This window comes from Azolla caroliniana, unplaced genomic scaffold (genome assembly GCF_043228905.1).
Source record: "Azolla caroliniana isolate FFs.n. ecotype wild unplaced genomic scaffold, voAzoCaro1.0.p SCAF_3, whole genome shotgun sequence".
Taxonomy (NCBI): domain Eukaryota; kingdom Viridiplantae; phylum Streptophyta; class Polypodiopsida; order Salviniales; family Salviniaceae; genus Azolla; species Azolla caroliniana.
Window position 1 is genome coordinate 4,988,485 of NW_028230438.1, and position 19,770 is coordinate 5,008,254.

At 39.2% G+C, this 19,770-nt stretch overlaps 1 protein-coding gene and 2 pseudogenes across 1 annotated transcript; 2 read left to right on the forward strand and 1 right to left on the reverse strand.

Moving 5' to 3' along the window:
* Positions 1-1,821: 1,821 nt before the first annotated feature.
* Positions 1,822-14,414, reverse strand: LOC147865977 (protein CNGC15b-like). The gene is made up of 7 exons (XM_087316326.1): positions 14,104-14,414; positions 12,979-13,537; positions 12,155-12,367; positions 11,389-11,693; positions 10,242-10,353; positions 9,933-10,169; positions 1,822-2,883 (listed from the first exon to the last, which is right to left on the reverse strand). Exons 1-7 carry the CDS (start codon positions 14,130-14,132, stop codon positions 2,206-2,208), a joined length of 2,133 nt encoding a protein of 710 aa, XP_087172452.1. The 5' UTR covers positions 14,133-14,414; the 3' UTR covers positions 1,822-2,205.
* Positions 3,929-4,597, forward strand: LOC147865978 (uncharacterized; annotated as a pseudogene).
* Positions 4,599-6,740, forward strand: LOC147865979 (uncharacterized; annotated as a pseudogene).
* Positions 14,415-19,770: the final 5,356 nt, after the last annotated feature.

A 19,770-nucleotide genomic window follows, 5' to 3' on the forward strand; every position in this document is an offset into this window, starting at 1 on the left:
TTGTTAACATTACCAAGCCTAAGCGTGTTGATGTACTATCTTGTGTGACCCCCATTGCTTTTGATGATGTCTTTTTTCTTCACTTGTATGAGTGCTCTCTACACATTGTATGGTGACAAGGTTTAGATGAGAACTTTCAATCTAAAGACATTGGCAGTTAAGTGAAGGGTTGTGCATGTTGGGGTGGGTGAGATAGATGGCGCAAACAAGTGGAAGTGGACCCTTTAGTTCTGATTTGAAATCATGCCCTATTAGTTTTTTTAAATGGAAAGTTTGGTGGGAATGAACTACATATTCTGGAGGTTCAGATTGTCAAGGTGACTACATGCTTGAAATGCAACTCTACATCCATGGCAAGAGGGTAAGGTTGATTGTAGATATCAAGTTTTGCACTATTCTGGGATCGTTCTATGGTAAGGATATGATTGACTATGTCCTTGTAGATTGTAGAAATGAAACTCTACATCCATGTGGAGATGGCATCATAGATTGTAGATGTCAAATGGTATAGTACTCTAGAATCGGTTTATGGTAAGGATATGATTGACCATGTCCTTATTGATCAATTGAAAAAAGTTGACGATGTAAGGACGATTTGGAGTGGCTCATGGATGGATGAAACAAAAGGGCTAACATGGTTAACTACTCATGATGATGTTATTGAATAAGCAAAGGGCTTGCTTCTGTGGGTGGTCATTGTCAATGGAATATGAGAAGCAAGCTTGTATACACATTGAAAAAACAAAAACCATTGTACCATTGTGATTGTGTCAATCAACATGTGAGTGTATTGGCCATTCCCATAGTCATCATGAATGACATCTCAAAGTCCATCTTTGGCGAAAGTATTCCTACTTTTTCTTGTACTTCTTGTACATAAATAAAGATGCCTTTTCTTCTTTTCCCATTTACCGTTGTTTTTTGCTTTGAATTTGATAAGTTGAGATAGACTCATTTGGAAATACTTAGAACCTCCCTAAATATAGTACCACTAGCTATATTGATAACACATGTGCTAAAAGTCTACGACGTGTATCAAGGTGGTCATGGATTCAAGATAACATCACCATAGAGTCTATCTTAAGTATTGATACCATCTTAGAACAAGCAAGATGAATGACCATTAACAACCTCCTCACTTTTCCAACAAATGAAGTCAAAGGAAAATGTTGGCACTTTGAAAGGGATTAGGTATTTAAGAATTGTCCTATGTAAATTACCTCAACATTAAAATGGGGCCCATTAGACATCAAAATGTGAAGATGATGTGAAATATTAGAACCGTTTGTATACAATGTGAATGCATAATTCATTTGTGAGTTATAACTTTGGTTTACATTTATTGGTGTGCAACAAGGTAGAAGCATTTTGGAGAAGAACATCTTCAAAACCACAAAAATAAAGAAAACATTCACCGGAGTAGATAAACATTCTCCATATATAACATTCTATGGATTTTACTAAAATACTTGTACCTCTTGCCAAAATACCTCACATCTAAAATTCCCAAAATGCCACTTTTATAAATTCTTATTATCTCTTCACAATATGTCCCTGTTCTAGAATTCTATAGAGATTGTAGTGAGTGAGAACTAGTGTTATTTTGGATATCATTATGCATCTACAAATGCTAATTTCTTCAAATCCTTGGTTAGCCTACACAAGTAGAGATTTACAAAGAAAAAGTTGCATCTTCATGAGTTCCAACGTGTGTAATATTGTTCTTTGACCCCAAAACATTTGTTCTTGCCCTTCTCTACATTTTAACCTCTAATTGTTGAATAGAGAAACTTTGTGCTTAAAAAAAAATTTGAAGTGAGATGGTCAAGCAATTGAAAGAATATTCAAATTAACAATGCAAATTTTACATGAAACGCAATGTGTCTAAAGGGCACATAAAGAACTGAAAGCACTCATGTAGCATGCATGCTACAAGAGTTTTTAAGGTTACAAGATACCATACGTACATATATGTTACAAGAGCTCCACACAATGCCCCAAACTCTTTCCCCTGTTTCGCTGCACCCCATCAATCCTATAGATATTTTTGTGATACAGGGAGATTCATAGTGAATTGTGTGCGATGTGGATACAAGGTTCCCCAACCCACATACTGATGATATTCAGCATTTGATCGCACGATATATGAGTCATTCGTTGTATAAGCATCACCGCTCGCAAATACGATCAGATCTTTCTTTAGATCTAATCATGTGACTCCTCTAAATAGGCACCGTAGTCAGGATCTTGAGGCTTTGCAATCTTTACGAAACGATCTTCAGTTGTGCTGCTGCTCTCCCTCAATTTATTGACCCCACGCATAGCATTCTTCGCGAAGCGCGCGGCAAATAAGGTCGTCCCCAAGCTTACATTTGCATCCGTTTGTTCCTCGCGATACAATTCCGCAAGTAATTTCCTCTTCTTATACCTTTTCCATGCGGTCTGTATGATTACAGCTGCCCATGTGCGCCACGGATGTGAATGAAATCTAAATGTTTGGTGCAGCTTCTTGCTGTGCAAAAGCCGAAACTGCTTCGCAACAAACTTCAGGTCCTCAGCTGTCAATGCAAATGCCTCCACTTCTCCTTCTGCCTCAATTTTCCGATTCGAAGTTGGCAAGTTCAAGCTCTGCTTCGGGTCCAATGCCCACGAAACAAGTTCCTCACCGCAGAATTCACCTGGAGCCACCTTGATTTGATTGTAATATCCTGTGCGTCCACCATCTGTTGATGAACTTTTTAGACTGCCTCGAACCACAAACAGCATTTCATTGACAGGATCACCTTCCCTCATAATTATAGTAAACTTTGTGCACAAAACTGGCCTCAGACGTTCACAAATGGCATCTCGCAACTTAGCATCCATCTCCTCGAACAAGGGAACCTAAAGGAAATAATATTGAAACATATGAATCCATACACGATCTCTCTCTCTCTCTCTCTCATTCACCAAATAATGCTTTACATTAACCGACTATCCAAACATTCAGAACAGCTAATAATGAAGTCTCTCCCATTCTTTGTGGTGGAACAAGCAGATACTCGTTGTTGGTATTATTCAATGTTCAAATGGGCCGAATCATATGCCACAAATATAAATATAAATGTCTATCAGACCAAAATTGGATATTACATAGAGTGATTCGAACTGATCATTAAAATGGATAACAAAAGAGTGTGGAATAGCCCCACAATGCTACTTTTTTGGACAAAGCCATGTGAAGAAATCACACTTAGAGCTCAAGGATGACATGACACAATACCTTAAGGATGAAATATCCTCAAGTAAGGTTGAGTTAGGAGCTATAAAAGTGGATTTAGAAAAAGGACAAGAAGCAGTGGAAAGATGCATCTCTACAGTGAAAGCCAATGTCACTGAGGAAATGTAAACATGGGCAAACATGGCCAAAGATGCCAAAGCCCAAGCTGAGCACGGCCAAAACAAAATTAAAGCAAATGCTCCTTGGATAGAGGTACTGAAAAAGCAAAAAGGCACATCCATGGATAGGATGGCAATGATGAATGCTACATTAGAAGAAGAAGCCAAGAAGAAAGCTCATGCGTTGCATGTACGAGTGGTTGGTTGGGCCGAAAAAGGAAGCCCACAAGAAGATGCCAAGAATCTCAGAACAAAGATTGGAGCATCAAATATTACATTTGCTTCGGCATGGAGGGTGGGAAGAGATGAGTCTAGAGCTAAAGCCCTTACCATCTGCTTGATGGATATTGACAAGAAAAAAGTTTTCCTCTCAAAAAGAAAGGCACTCAAGGGTGAGAAAATATACTTAGATGATGATCTCACTCCAGCCCAAGTGGCACACCGCATAGAGAACATGCCACGAGTGCTTGATGCAAGAAAGGAAGGAAAATGGGCCGTATATAGAGATGGCAAGGTCATTATTACAGAGAAGAGAACCGCATGACGATATATGGCCTATGAGACCCTACGCATGACCATATGGAATTGCAACGGTTCTCTACGGACAGATGTCGGATATTTTGAAGATACATTGAAAAACACAGATATTGCTATGTACACAGAGACTCACCAATGCTTGGCTAGCAAACTCCCCGAGGTACAAGGATATAGATGGGAGTCAATATGTCGCCCCCAATCTCGGACACCATGAAGCACTAGAGGTTCGGGAGGAGTGGCTGTGCTATACAAAAAGGAGCTCCATGATCAAGTACATGTTGTCCATAAGGATGTATATGCACGCTACATGTGGATACGAATCAAAAGAGGAGATCTTAGGGAGTTATATATTGCAATTTGCTATTTTCCACCTGCCTACTCAAGGTTTGCACCTCTAGGTGAATCACCATATCTACCTCTATATGATGATGATATCATAAGATTTGCTAATATGGGGGAAATAATACTATTAGGAGATTTTAATGCACGAACCAAGGATGAACAAACAACTATGTTTAACACCAACAAGGCTGTTTATGGAGAAGTTATGGCAGAAGAGGTTGGTCTAAAGCGACAAGCTCAAGATATGAGTGTTATAACTGAATATGGAAAACACTTTCTAGCCTTGGGAAGTGCGCATGGATTTGTGATATATAATGGCTTGTCACAATGGCCTGGATCAAACAACTATGTTTAACACCAACAAGGCTGTTTATGGAGAAGTTATGGCAGAAGAGGTTGGTCTAAAGCGACAAGCTCAAGATATGAGTGTTATAACTGAATATGGAAAACACTTTCTAGCCTTGGGAAGTGCGCATGGATTTGTGATATATAATGGCTTGTCACAATGGCCTGGATCAGATGCTTTGACATGTTGGAACCCAAAAGGAGGTGCAAGCACAATCGATTATCTAATGGGATATCCATCTCTTATACCTGAAATAAAAGAGTTCACTATATCGGGTAGACCTATTGGCTTGGCAGCAGATCATGCATATCTACGCTTCGAGGTAAAGGATGGATGCACAAAGGCTGTATGTGCTAAGAGAGTGGGCTGGCTAAGTATCTATTTACTCGTGAGACAATTCATGTGTATAGTTGTGGTGTATACAATGGCATGCTAGATTTGGATCCTCTCGCACCCCTTGAAGAACTTACCCAAGGATTATCCGACTCATTGCATAAAGCAGCCACAAATGCCTTCCCTCACACAACGGCCAATCCCCCCAAACTTGGTAGAGTAATACAAAATAGTTGGTATGATGAGGAATGTCGTGATACAAGGAGATGCTTGAAACGCAATGTAACTCAGGGCATTTATACACACAACCAAGCAAGAGCAACCTTCCAACACCTCGTAAGGAAGAAGAAGAGATTGTATTTGGCTAAATTTGAAGATCATTTGTATCGCTTGTTTCTAGGACAAGAAAGTAAAAGAGCATGGACAATGTTTAATGAGAGGCAACCCACCACACAACTGACCTCACCTCAAGTGTGGCATGAATATACAAAGGTTCTATATGATATCCCCGGGCAACCTCCTCTTCCCCACCCGAATGCCTCACGCCCACATGAATCAACCTTCTTTACACCACAAAATGTAAGAAATGCCATTTATCAGCTACAATTTGGGAAGGCCCAAGATCATGATGGATTGGTGGGTGAGCACTTTATCTATGTCCGTGACACCTTGCTCCCGTTGCTAGCACACATCTTTAATAGAGCCATGTGTGAAGGTTTCCCTACTAGATGGACTCAGCATACCATTGTGCCAATCCTCAAGAGTGGAGACCCCATGATGCCAAACAACTATAGGACAATCATGATTGGCCATTACTGGACTAAACTATATGGGCCGATTCTAGAATCAGAATTGAGTATATGGGCAGAGTAGAATGGTTGCCGTTCAGTTGGACAGGCAGGCTTTCGGAAGGGGTTCACAACTTTGGATCACATATTCACCCTCCGGGCCCTTATTGAGGAGGGCAGAGCCCGCAATAAGAGGATTTATTGCTGCTTTGTGGATTTCCGAAAAGCCTTTGACACTGTGCCACGTGCTCGGCTTATGCAGCGGCTAGAAGCCCTTGGTGTTCCTATAGATATGCAAAGGGGAATCTATGCACTCTATGAATCCGTGTCAGGAAAAGTGCGATCTTCCAAGGGCTTGTCAGAGGCTGTGGCTAGCACAGTTGGAGTGAAGCAAGGATGCCCACTCTCTTCGGTCTCTATATAGATGAGGTATCACATTACATAGAGAGATTCGGGGGTTCCGGAGCACACCTAGCAGGTATAGCTATACAAATATTACTATATGCTGATGACATCGTGCTGATTTCTGACTCTCCGGAGGGACTACAAAGACATCTAAATGCCTTTAAACTATTTTGTACGGACAAAGGTTTGTCAATCAACATGGACAAAACTAAAGTGATGGTGTTTAACACCACTCAAGCATGGGTAACAAGATCAGAACCAGAATTCTTCTTGGGAGAGGAAAAGGTGGAATACACACGCTCCTACACATACCTAGGAGTAACATTTACAGGACCTAGGTTCTCCTTACAAGAGGCTGCTTGTGCCCAACTTTCTCGTGGATATGCAGCCCTTGGTGCTCTCGAGAGACAATGTGCACATTTGCAGTTCCAAGAGCCATGGACTAAGCTATGGTTATTTGATACACTTGTCACACCAACTCTTCTCTATGGAGTAGAAACATGGGGACTGAGTCTTAACAAGGCAAATCATTGGAAAGATTTAGAGAGACCTTTAGTGTCAATGATTGCTCGCATGATAAGGAGCAAAGCATATGTGCCCCACGTATAATCCGGGCAGAGATGGGAACAACACCTATAATAACCGAGGCATTGTTCCAATCAGTGACATTTATCCAACGTCTTTGGGAGCTCCCTAAACAAAGGTACCCAAGGTTGGCACTTATGTCATCAAGACAACTCGCTGAAAATGGAGACAAGATAACATGGATCAGCCCCAAAATACCACTTGGTACAAAGATGGCCCACTATAAGACACACTTCTTACATACATCGGAGGATGGATTCTTCATCAGGCCACCTTATATGGACATACATCTATCCTATGCACTGCGTAGTGTGATAGGGCAGCTGCGAACTTCATCACATCAGCTACAGATTGAGGTAGGCAGATATACACGACTACCTTTAGAAGAGAGAATTTGCCAATTGTGTCATCAAGGAGTGGAATCTGAGGAACACTATGTTTGTCATTGTAGTGTCTTTTATGAAATCAGAGGGAGATACGATTGCCTCTTTAAACAAGGCTTTGGCCCACTACGCAAGGTAATGGAATATGAGGACAAATGATGCCTAGGACTTTTCTTGCTAGAGCTCAAGAGACATCGGGAAAAGTTGTCGAAGAATACAGCCACACAAGCTCATCCACAAAGAACAATCACAACTTTCTTTAGCCCCATCACTCCTACTAATGCTACAAGTCCATCACGGGATACACAAATGGGCTCCAGACCAGGACATAACAAAGGGGTTACAATTGATCGGGCAATAGCAATTTGCCGTGCACGTACACCCCGGTCCCATGGACCACAACCTCGACACCCTTGTCAACAACAAATAAAAGCCATTATCTCCCGCCATCGTAGGTACTTCCCTCGCTTCGGAGACATTTCCATTCTGGATCGACCTATGCTAGAGATCTTTCGAAGACAAAAGCTACAATATACCTAATTTGAGGATCTCACATGTGCCAAAAACCAAATTCCCTCGTTTCTTTTCTTGTCATCTTATTTACTTTTATATTTACTATGTAATATTTATTTTATTTTGATTTGTTCTCAAAGACGAAACAACACTTAAACTGTAATCTCTTATTTGGTCTTATTTGACCTCTTAAAAGACATTAATATTTCTTTCTTTCTTTCTTTCTTTTATCTCTTTCCGTGGGATGGATTTACCATCAGACCCGCTTATATAGATACAAATTTTTCATGCACTTTGTTGTGTGATAAGGTAGCTCGGGAACTCTTCACATCAGTCAGAGATAGAAATAGGAAGAATCAAGAGACAGAGAGAATACTTCTTCTGACCAACAGGTTCAGATCAATCAACATGCTGATATCTCGAAGGTGGAGCAACCACAGTGGACTACATATTGTTGTTACAAACTCTTATTGAGGACAAAAAGAGGATATACCCCTCCAGAATGTTTTTGAGACAATACTATGAGCTAAATTCATACACTGAGTGCAAACTATTAAAATCCCAAAGGATATGCAGTAGAGATTTACCCCCTCTCTTGAGCTGGTATCAGGAAATGTCCCGGCCAAGGATACCCAGACAGAGTTCAACCCAATGGTCAGCACACCTAAAAACCTTCAATTTATATTATACTTTGGCAAACCTTTCTCTTTGAAAGTGAGAAAACCCTGTAGTTGTTTTCTCTCTAAGGAGCAATGCATCACCAGTGAACCGAGCCTTCATCAAGCACAAAATTGGAGGAGACCTTTAATCTCAATGATTACCCACATGATGAGAAGCAAAGAAAAGATGTTCCATGACATAATCCAAGGAGATATGGCAGTTCTCAAGATGAAGTTGCTCAAGTATAGCACTTTTGTCATCAAAACAGCTAGCATAATGCCGGCCTAATCATTGTTGGTATACTGAAATGCAAGAATGATTCCGTTCACATGGCATAAATATATATGCACTACCTCCATTCTAATATATCTTGGACTTGGATTGTCCACACTTAGACAGGAACAAAGAGGAAAAAAATTGAGTGATCTGAACTGATTCATTAAATTGGACAATGAAAGGGTATGAATCAGCCCCACAATGCCTCTTAGTAGAGAGACGACCCACAATAAGAACCTCTTCTTACCGGTATTGCAAAATGGATTTATGATCAGGGCCTCTTGTATGGATACACATCTATCTCATGAGCCACCTAGTATGATAGGGCAGCTGAAGAAATCTTCATAATTGTTATAGATTGAGGAATTGAGTACTATTTTTGACATACTATTTTTTATGAAAGGAGGAATCACTGCCGCTTCAAGCAATGCTTTGGCCCACTTTAAGATAATGGACTATGAAGACCAATACTGCTTAGGATTTTTCTTGCTAGAAATAAAGCAACAGAGAACAAAATTTCTGAAGCACAATAATATAACAGCTCATCAACAAAGAATCATCACAACTTTCTTTATCTCCACCTAGTATGATAGGGCAGCTGAAGAAATCTTCATAATTGTTATAGATTGAGGAATTGAGTACTATTTTTGACATACTATTTTTTATGAAAGGAGGAATCACTGCCGCTTCAAGCAATGCTTTGGCCCACTTTAAGATAATGGACTATGAAGACCAATACTGCTTAGGATTTTTCTTGCTAGAAATAAAGCAACAGAGAACAAAATTTCTGAAGCACAATAATATAACAGCTCATCAACAAAGAATCATCACAACTTTCTTTATCTCCATTACTCATCATCCTGAAAGCCAATCAAAGGCTATATTCATATAGGGTCTCAACCACAACATTCAAAACGGGTTACAATCGATTGGGGAACAGTGATTTGTCATGCATATAGTTCACAACCCTCCAGATTGCAACTCCATCATCCTTGTTATCGTCAAATAATTTTCCTTATTGCTCAATGCCAAAGGTGTTTTCCTCTCTTTAGAAGGTCTTTCCACATTAGAGCATCCAATGTTGGAGATTAAAAATGGCAGAAGTTTCAGCCTATCTCACTTAAAAACCTAAGGGATTAGGTAAGGGGCTTCTTTCGTAACCTATCATTAAGTATATTTATTTTGGTTTGTTGCTCTCAAAAACAAGGCAATATTTTAAGATGTGATCTTTTGTTCAGTCTTATAGACCGTTACCATTTTGGCCTCTTAAAAGATGTTAATATATCTCTCTTTCTCCAAGGCAGTTAAGAAGCAATAAAAAGAAATATAGATATCCCCATCTCACATTTTCACACAATAAATTTCAGAAGTAATTGAGAAGCAAACCTTCAAGACAAGATCTAAACACAAGTGTCGTTTTATATCACGACGTAAATCAGGTGGCAAACTTTTCAAAATGCCTTCCTCATCAACTCCTCTTGTTGCAACCCACTTATATTGATTAAAACTCCGAACACGTTCACGCAACTTTGGTGGGAGTTGTCGATGTTGCATCCATTCTTCTGTGTCACTTTGCTTGACTCTCCATTCTTCCAAACGAACTCCCAATGACTGTAAGTATGTCTGGACATATATAGAAAAAAATCAGAACATTGTGACAAATCATGATACGACTTTGTTGTATTAATATCCTACCTGCATATTCCCAATAAGAAGAGCAAACAAAACCAAACCAAGAATGGCAATAAATATAGCAAATACTAGCTCGCCAATAAATGTGCTTGTTTGAAGATTTTGTCCCAAAGAACTGCAAGAAAATCCAATCACTATGAATAACAAAACAATTTAACTCTACATACACAAATTTTTAATAGTTATTGCTTTCTCTTCATATATTCACTCATAATATGCAAAGCTATAAAGTTAAAAGCATCACTGCCTATTGGCATTGTTACAAAATGTCAATGCCGCCAACTAGATAGTGTCATAGTGAGATTGTGTAGATGTGTGATTAGATTGCATGGTTTATTTTGAGGTTCTTTACTTTTAGGAAGAAAAGCATTTTTTAGTCTTAGGAGAAACATGCTCACACCTATGCAATGTAAAAAAAGAGGGTTTCCCCCAAGTTCATCTCATGTACATCAACACCAGTATACATCTTGAGAATCAAAGTTTTATCATTTTTCTTGTTGCTCCATCTAGCTCTCAAGGTTGGCCCCAACACAAGGTAAAAATGCCAATCGCATCTCACTACCCCCACGAGCCTTCTCTCTAGGAGAGCCTTAGCACATCTTCGAACTCACTGAGACAAGTTAGGTGTTGCAGTAGCATCACGGAATCATCGCCCAAATATGAAGGAATGCAATGAAAACTTAGTGGAGGATGAATATCACTTGCTTATCGCATGCTCAGTATTTGGTCAGAAATATGATGACTTGTTAGACTGGCACGATAATGCTAGTGTCATACTCAAATGTTCAGCAAGGGTGAGCACATGTGTGCGTGCATTATTTTCGCATAAAGAGTTTTTACTATATAGTAACCCCTCTTCTTCGGAAGGAGTCAAATATCAGAAGATATGTTGATTTGGTCACATAGGTCAAAATTGGCCTCATCATGGATGATAAAACATCTATTCTCTCTCTCTCTCTCTCTCTCTCAAATCCATTCGCCCATAGGCTTGGCCTCAAATCCCACCAATTAGTACAATGTGGTTGATAAACTTGCCAAATATATGACTAAACATGTGACCTTATTATGCAAAAAAACATTGGAATTTCAAACACATGCTTTTTGACACAAGTTTTTGTAAATCTTCTCACAAATGATAGTTTTTGTGTACCTCAACTGCTGAAGGCCAAACCACAAACAATACAAGTACTTCTTCACAAAATTCGAGTCTAAGATGTGTTTATCAAACGCATTTTTATAGATCCCAAAATCAAAAAGCGTTGAGTCAGACTGACAGTTGTCGAATATTGTCGTGCTACTCTGCCAAGCTTGCCACTCAGAAGTAACGTTTCGTGCACTACAGTAGAGATAATTATATTGGCAGGGAATGGCTGATGCAGTTGAATTCCTACATTGTTGACGCCAGCATGCATCTTTTCTCTCTATGGCAAGTAAGTACCAGCACGCTCCAATAAACTGCAGATATTGCAATAATGAATGTAGGTGTAAATGAAAACACATGTGTCTACATATTTTACTCAAACCTAAGTTTGATATCCTTGATTTTATAACAGGAAATTTGTAGCAACCATTCTACCATCAGTCAAATAATCATAAACATTCTTTGCTGTAACTATGTAGGACAATATAGGATATAACTAATTGGCACAGCAAAAACAAAACAAAAATTGAAAGAGGAATGGAAAGATGTGGCCTTTTACATTAGATGCCACCAAACAATAAAGTGAACATACAAAATATGCTATTCTCGAAACACAGGATTTTTTAAAATATTTTCCATACTATGAGAACCTGAAGAGAGTGCATTGCCAAATCCACTTGTTATTAAATTTTAATTCATTGAAAGTTACTCTTAGATAGGAAGATGAAATCAGATGTGTAACATTGATACAGCATGAGAGAAGTGTTGGACTTACATGACTACCAAGCATGTAAAGGAGCAAATTATATGCAGCACCTGCCCAGGCTGTTTCTGTGACAACACCAGTAGTCTTCACAATTTGCGACAATAACGGGAATATGAGATACAACCTTGGAATGTACTGAAGGAAGACTATGAAACGGAGAGCATTCTTTGTGTTATATTCGAGCGGCCCATTGGAGGATGGAACGATTATCCAAATAACCACCTACACACAGCATAAACCAAACAAAGACAAAAGAATTCAAAAGCTGAGACTGTTGCAGGTTAATGAAGAATGTTCAGATGGATAAGGAGGGGAGTAGAAGAGAGTGTCAGAATAAACACACGAAAAATGCAACACACATAATATCTTCATCAAACATAGAAACATTTGCATATCATACTCCATCAACAAAGGGGTAATTTCTGCTGTGTCTTTATAAACAACACATAATGCAAAAACATTAAGAGATCCAACTGCTTAATGTTAGGATTGTGAAGCAAAGTGAAGGCTCTGGAGAGATCACCGGTGCAGAAACGAAATTAACGCTTCGAAGAAAAAATGTATATGCACAAGGCCAACAAAGTGATTTAATTTGTATAAGACCAGAAAGTTACACATTATGCACAATAGGATAACTTTTGATTCAGTGTCCATCCACTGCCCAAACTAAAGTAAATCTGTAAAATAGTCTTACTTGTTGATAAACAGAAATTCAAGGTACTGAACAAACGTTGACAAAGTTAGCAACAAAAGATAGGACTTTATTACCAAACATCTTATAATTATATGAGAACTTACTATGGAAGGAGTGAAGAAAAATTAGCTATAAATACCTGAGGAATGGGAAGGACTGAAACAATGTCCAACAAAAAGTCTTTGCGCAAGTAACGCATTGCGATGGACTTGGAATCAACAACGAGAATCCCCCTCCCGAACACTCGAGATGAGGGTGCTACAAATGCCATTCGGAACTGGAGAGCCATGTGGAAGAGGTGGAAGGCATCCGTCACCGTTCGCAGGGTGGTCACCACCACCAGTAGCTGCCGTTGCAGATTGATGCACTTATTATCTTTAGCCATGGCAGGCACGAAGAAGAAGAAGGGGTCCAGAAACAGAGCCACCAAGCATGACAGCAGGAATATCTTGTTCCATTGTCGTGCAAAGTTTTTATTGGGATCCACAATTATCTGTTTGGAAGTCTTATGATCCTCCGCAAAGACCTTGTTCTTGGTTTCTCCAGAGCGTAGGAAAAGTGACCTCCCAAAACTTCTCACACTTTCCGACCCTTTCCTCACAGAGTCGGATAATAACGAGTATGTATTCCGAGAAGAAGTAATATGCCATTGCTTGAGTGCACTTGCATCACGGTCTTTGCTCAGCTCATCCTTATACCTACTTATCATGAATCAAAGATGAGATCATTGGGTGATTTATTCCCTTTCCATGGAAGCTCTAGAGAAAATGCAAGGAAAAACTGAAAGAGTATACTACGCATTGTTCAAACCCCACCTTTTTTCCTGTTCTTATATATCTGATTAATTAACAGAGCATTTTCCAGCCTAATTACATGACCACGTTAACTCCCTTATAACAGGAAAATTCTTTAATGTCACTATTGAAAAAACCTAAAACTCTTGCTTGTTAGCCTGATAATAGATAACATGCGCCGTTGGTATATAGTGCACAAACTTCAGTAGACCTAATCATCAAAATTATAGTAGACAAATGCATTTGCTTAATATGCCTAAACAATCTGGATTCATTTTCTCGCTCCAAATTGAAGCCGCTGGTAATTAACCAACAGAAGCTCTTCTAGTTAGAAGATGAAATATTTAATGGTTAAGCTTCAAGAACATTCAATTTGTGCCCAATGATGAATCCCCATTTTGCACAGAAAGTCTGGTTCTTCCTCTAATAAGATCCATCAAACAAGCAATAGAAAAAGAAACGAATAATACCTGGCATTATTTTGGCTAAAGTAACCCATCTTGGCATCAGAGTGGTAGAGTCACGAGTGAGAGAAGGAGAGAGAGAGAGAGAGAGAGAGAGAGAGAGAGAGAGAGGCTGCAGGTGTATCTGCAAGCTGCTGCTAATGGAGAGAATCAGAGCCTGCCATAGCTAAAGACAGAGAGACAGAGAGAGACCGATCGATCTGATAGAGCAATCAAAGCATTGACCTTCTTTTGCTATACATCCTCAGCTGTAAGAACTTAGAAGATAAGAAAATTACTCTGTTTTTTTTTCCTTTGTTGTTGTCTTCTTCCAATTTCCAAAAGCTAAAAAAACAAGAAAATGAAAATGAAAAAGCTTAACATATCCAGAAAAAAAAACAGAGCATGAGCTTCAGAAATCGCTCTCTCTCTCTCTCTCTCTCTCTCTCTCTCTCTCTCTCTCTCTCACTAAGACCATGTCAAGGACACACGGCATCGGCTTTGGCATCGGCTTCGGCTTCGGTCGGACCGGCCATAACACCACACCTGCCCACCAGGTACTTTGCCCAAGACAACAATCCCACATCCAGAGTTATTACATCCCTCGTGAAGTTCACCCGAGCAAGGGCTTATTAGCTTCCCCCCCAATCTGCCGGCGTTCAGAACCTGCCTTTTTACTCACCTGTAATTCAAATCGGAAAAGTTGCGCGAGAGACTGGGAAGCTCTTTTCTTTTGTTGATTATGACAGGTGGTTTTGTTGGGTTCCTTGCTTAGTTAGCATGATGAATGCATGCCCTCTTGGCCATCCACTTTTCAATGAGGTCGTTTCACTGCGACGAGAATTTGGGAATCCAAAAGAGCTTTGGGAACTGGTCAGCTTTTCGATCAAAATGCTAATATTATTAACCACTGCTACGTTAGAGAAGATGAGTGATAGGCCTATCACATCCCTTTTTACTTTCTCACTTTCCATATGTTGTTTCACTAAGGTCATTTCACTCTGATGAGAATTTGGGAATCCAAAAGAGCTTTGGGAACTGGTCAGCTTTTCGATCAAAATGCTAATATTATTAACCACTGCTACGTTAGAGAAGATGAGTGATAGGCCTATCACATCCCTTTTTACTTTCTCACTTCCCATAAGTTGTTTTCATCGTTACAATGTCACAGTACCTCTCATGTATTGTTCTCACGAGCATAGTAGCCAACAAACACATATCGATTCAAACAATAAATTTCACTTTTAGGCCATTGTAAAAACTTTAGCACCGTTACATTTTGGATCAATTCTTTGTACGACTAAGCTTGCGAACGATGGAATTCTACTTCATCTTTTATAACAACATGGAGAATGGGACTCATTATATTACCGAACGGTTGACCACACTTCTTCTTCATTTTGGACAATGCATAATTGTCCAAATCCAATCATTAAAAGAGAAATGATCAAAATTGCCCCTTCAATATGACTCACGAGTATATTGACTCGGCCTTTGATATTTCTAGATATAAATATTGATATATGCCAATTATAAAAAAGTTTTGCATTTTCCTAATATTTTGTCAATAAAAGGCTCATCTCACACCACCATTGAAATATTGACCAACATCTTTTATCACTTGAAATATCCCGGTACATGGTACGCAATTCATTGCATCTTCATCACGACTTTATCACTTTAAATGTCTAGTAATGAGAGAGGCTAGATGTGAAATGTGATATTGAGTAATAGAGGGAAATAAATCATTTTTCTATTGTCCACTAACATAGAGAGAGAGAGAGAGAGAGAGAGAGAGAGAGAGAGAGAGAGAGAGAGAGAGAGAGAGAGAGAATGTGTGTGTTATATGAGCACATAAAACATATCCCATGTAGGGGTTCTTTTGATGGTATATGTATATTCTATAGCTAAGTTTAATGGGTTAAAGGGTATAATATATATCATAAGTATCCAAAAAGTTCAAAATGGACATTGTGAAAAGTCATTGGCAAGTTCTTCATACATGAAGGGTACCATTGACTCTGACATCAAGTTTGACCAAGGGATTACAAAAGTTGGAGATCTAAAGGAAAGTTCAACGTTTCTTGTGTCTAAGAGAAAATATCATGAATGCCATAGAGAAACAATATGAAGAGGTAGATCTCCTCTTGGAAAGCAAGTACAAGGTGGCAAACTATGTGACAAATGGTGTGCATAAGCACAAACCACCACTTGGAGTGCAATCAACAAGTGGCATATATTAACATGGTTGATGGGTTAACGATTTGGGTTTTAAAAAAATGATTGTTTCGAAGGGAATTATGAAGAAAGTTGTATATTTACTCTTGCAATTCACCATTGAGTTGCATTTATGTTGGCTCACTAACGGGCACATGAGCGAGAGCCCCTTTTAAAACAAACCCATTGTGATAGTCTCATGTTGATGCTCTATTGCTCTCAATTGGTTTTTTGTGCCAAACATGTGTTAGTGCATACTCTATTTTCCAAGTGATAATTAGCATGACATCATAACTATATAGGTTATGCATTTGTTACACAACATGAATTATAGAGGTGAGATCTAGTAGTAACGGTGGCAATAATTGATGAAGGTTTGACAACACTCAATCAAGCACCATAGTTAGCTTCAATAAGTGGTGTTGAAAGTGGGACTCTTAGAGTGGTGGGATCATGACTACCCATAACACGTCATGGAAGCTCAAGCTCTCCACAATGTTTTAGTCTTTAAGCTTCTAGAATAGATGTTGAGTTGGTCATGATCTCTTTGATAGTTGTAAAATTGTTAATTTATAAATGGTAGAATTTGCACACCTTGTGTGCAGTTATGTTTTGGAAAGGTATATATATATATCTCACCATAATAAATTGCTTGGACCCTCACCCTAAGCTTGTAACTTACGCATTTGAACTCCATCTTGCATTGTGGGAGGTGGATCTAAAATGGAGGGGTCTCTGAAGCGAGGGAAACACCTACGATTGTGGGAGATAATGGCCTTATCTGTGAACAAAAATGGTGGTGAGATTGTGATCCATGGGGTCGGGAGCTCATTTGTGCAACCCTTGATTGACTTGTAGCATTAGTAGGAGTTAAAGAAAGTTGTGATTTTTCTTTGTGGATTAGCTTGTGTGGTTGTATTGTTGTCCTTCAAAAACTTTTCCTTGTGCCTCTTGAGTTCTAGCAAAAAAATTCCTAGGAACTGTTGGTTCTCATATTCCATTACATTGTATACTGGGCCAACTCCTTGTTTAAAGAGGCAATGCTATCTCCCTCTTATTTCTTAAAAGACACTATAGTGCCAAACATAGTGCTTTTCAGATTCCACTCCTTGCTAACACAATTAACAACTTTTTTCTTCTAGAGGTATTTGTGCATATTTGCCCACCTTAATCTCTAACTCACGTGATGAAGTTCATAGCTGCCCTATCACACTCCACAACAAATAGGATAGATGTATGTCCATATAAAGTGGCTTGATGATGAATCCATCCTCTGATGTGTATAAAACGTATGTCTTGTAGTGGGCCATCATCGTACCAAGTGATACTTTGGGGTTGATCCATGTTATCTTTTTTCCAAGTTAATAATATCAATTCGGATCACTCTATATTCTTTTCCACTTTGGTCATGTTTAGATGGGGGCAATCCAAACTATATTGGAATAGGGATAGTGCATTTATGCTTATGCTATGTGACTCAAACAATTGTTGCATTTAAGCGTACCAACGATGAGTGTCTCCACATTCAGCCAATTGTCTCGATGACATAGATGCCAACCTTGAGTACCTTCCTTCAAGGAGCTCCCAAAGACATAGGATACAAGTCATTGATCAAAATAATGCCTCAATGATCATAGGGGTTAGTCCCACCTCTACTTGAATTATATCATGGGGCAACAATGTTTTGCTCATTATCGTACGCACAATCATCGACATTAAAGGTCTCTCTACATCTTTCTAGTAATTTCCCTTGTTAAGACTTGGTCCCACGTTTCTATTCCATAGAGAAGTTGGCGTCACAAGTGTATCAAATAGCCACAATTTAGTTTGTGGCTCTAGGAACCGCAAATGTGCACATTATCTTTCCAAAACACCAACGACTGCATATCCACGAGAAAGTTGGGCAAAAGGATCCTCGCATAAGGAGAACCTAGGCCTTGTAAATGTTACTCCTAGGTATGTATAGGAGTGTGTGTATTCCAACTTTTCTTCTCCTAAGAAGAATTCTAGTTCTAATCTTGTTACCCATGCTTGAGTGGTGTTAAACACCATCACTTTAGTTTTATCCATGTTCGTCGTCAAACCTTTGTCTGTACAAAACAGTTTTAAGGCATTTAGATGTCTTTGTAGTCCATTCGGAGAGTAAAAAATCAACACAATATCATCAACATATATCAATATTTGTATATCTCCGAGCCCCCAAATCTCCTATGTAATGTGATACTTCATTTACATAGAGACAAAAGAGAGTGGACGATAGTAGGCATCCTTGTTTCACTCCAATTGTGACCGCACTTTTCTTGACACGGATGCATACAGTGCATAGATTCCCCAATGCGTATATGTAGGGACACCAAGGGCGTCTAGCTATTGCATAAACCGAGCATGCGACACAATGTCAAAGGCTCTTCGGAAACCCACAAGCAGCAATATATCCTCCAGGCTCTTATTATGGGCTCTGACCTCCTCAATAAGGGCTCGGAGGGTCAATATGTGACCCAAAAGTAGTGAACCCCTTCCGAAAGCCTGCCTGGCCAGCTGAATTGCTCGACGAAGAAGATTTGTGGATAGGAATTGTTCCAACATCAGTGGGGATATAGATTCTGCAATCTTTGCAAGATTTATGAAGAGATGGGCAGGAACCCAAAACAGTTTCCGAGGGCAAAATGGCCCAAATATGGTAGGTAACAAGGGACATACAACCCATGAATCCTAAGGCAAAAGCCAGAAGCCAAACAGCTTTTGTTTCAGGGTCAGTTAAGAATTTTCGTCTGCACTTTTCTGAGCACAAGAGACTGCAGAGAATTGGCCGTTCAAGGAAGTGGTTAGAGTCAGATCCACAAGACTCATGGAGGAATAACACCCCAGCATTCCTTTCTCTAACTTCATCCCTACACTCCTTTCAAGATAAACAAAACACCCGCATTTTCTTAATTTCCTCATTGTGTTTCAACAGAAATTACACGGAAATGCCCCAAAATGAGCCCATCTGTTTCCTAATGCTATGTTATATATTGCAGCTCTTATCAACAAGCTCATGTCACCACTTTTATGAACATTTACAAGTTCATGCCACAAGTATGCTGGCTTAAAACCTGATACAGATGTTGTGTGAACATGATTCTTGTCTTCGTAATAAAGAAGATAAGAAAAGAGAGGATGGCATTGATCAATGTGGTCGACTGCATCAAAACATCCCAGATTTACCTAAAGATGTGGTTCACATCGTACAAGCAAAAGAGCTTTACCAATGTCCAAATTTCATTCACAAATTTCACCCATCACTAAATTAGTGACCCACATGGTATTTGATAAAGAAACATACTTGTACATAGGCGCATAGATTGCAACATTACATTTAAACAACACAAAAGGGAAGGATTTAGATGATCATACATTCACATATAAGAAACTGAGTATGCCAGGTGAGTACTTGAGATTCGAGCCTATGTTGATTACAATTTACAAACTTAAATC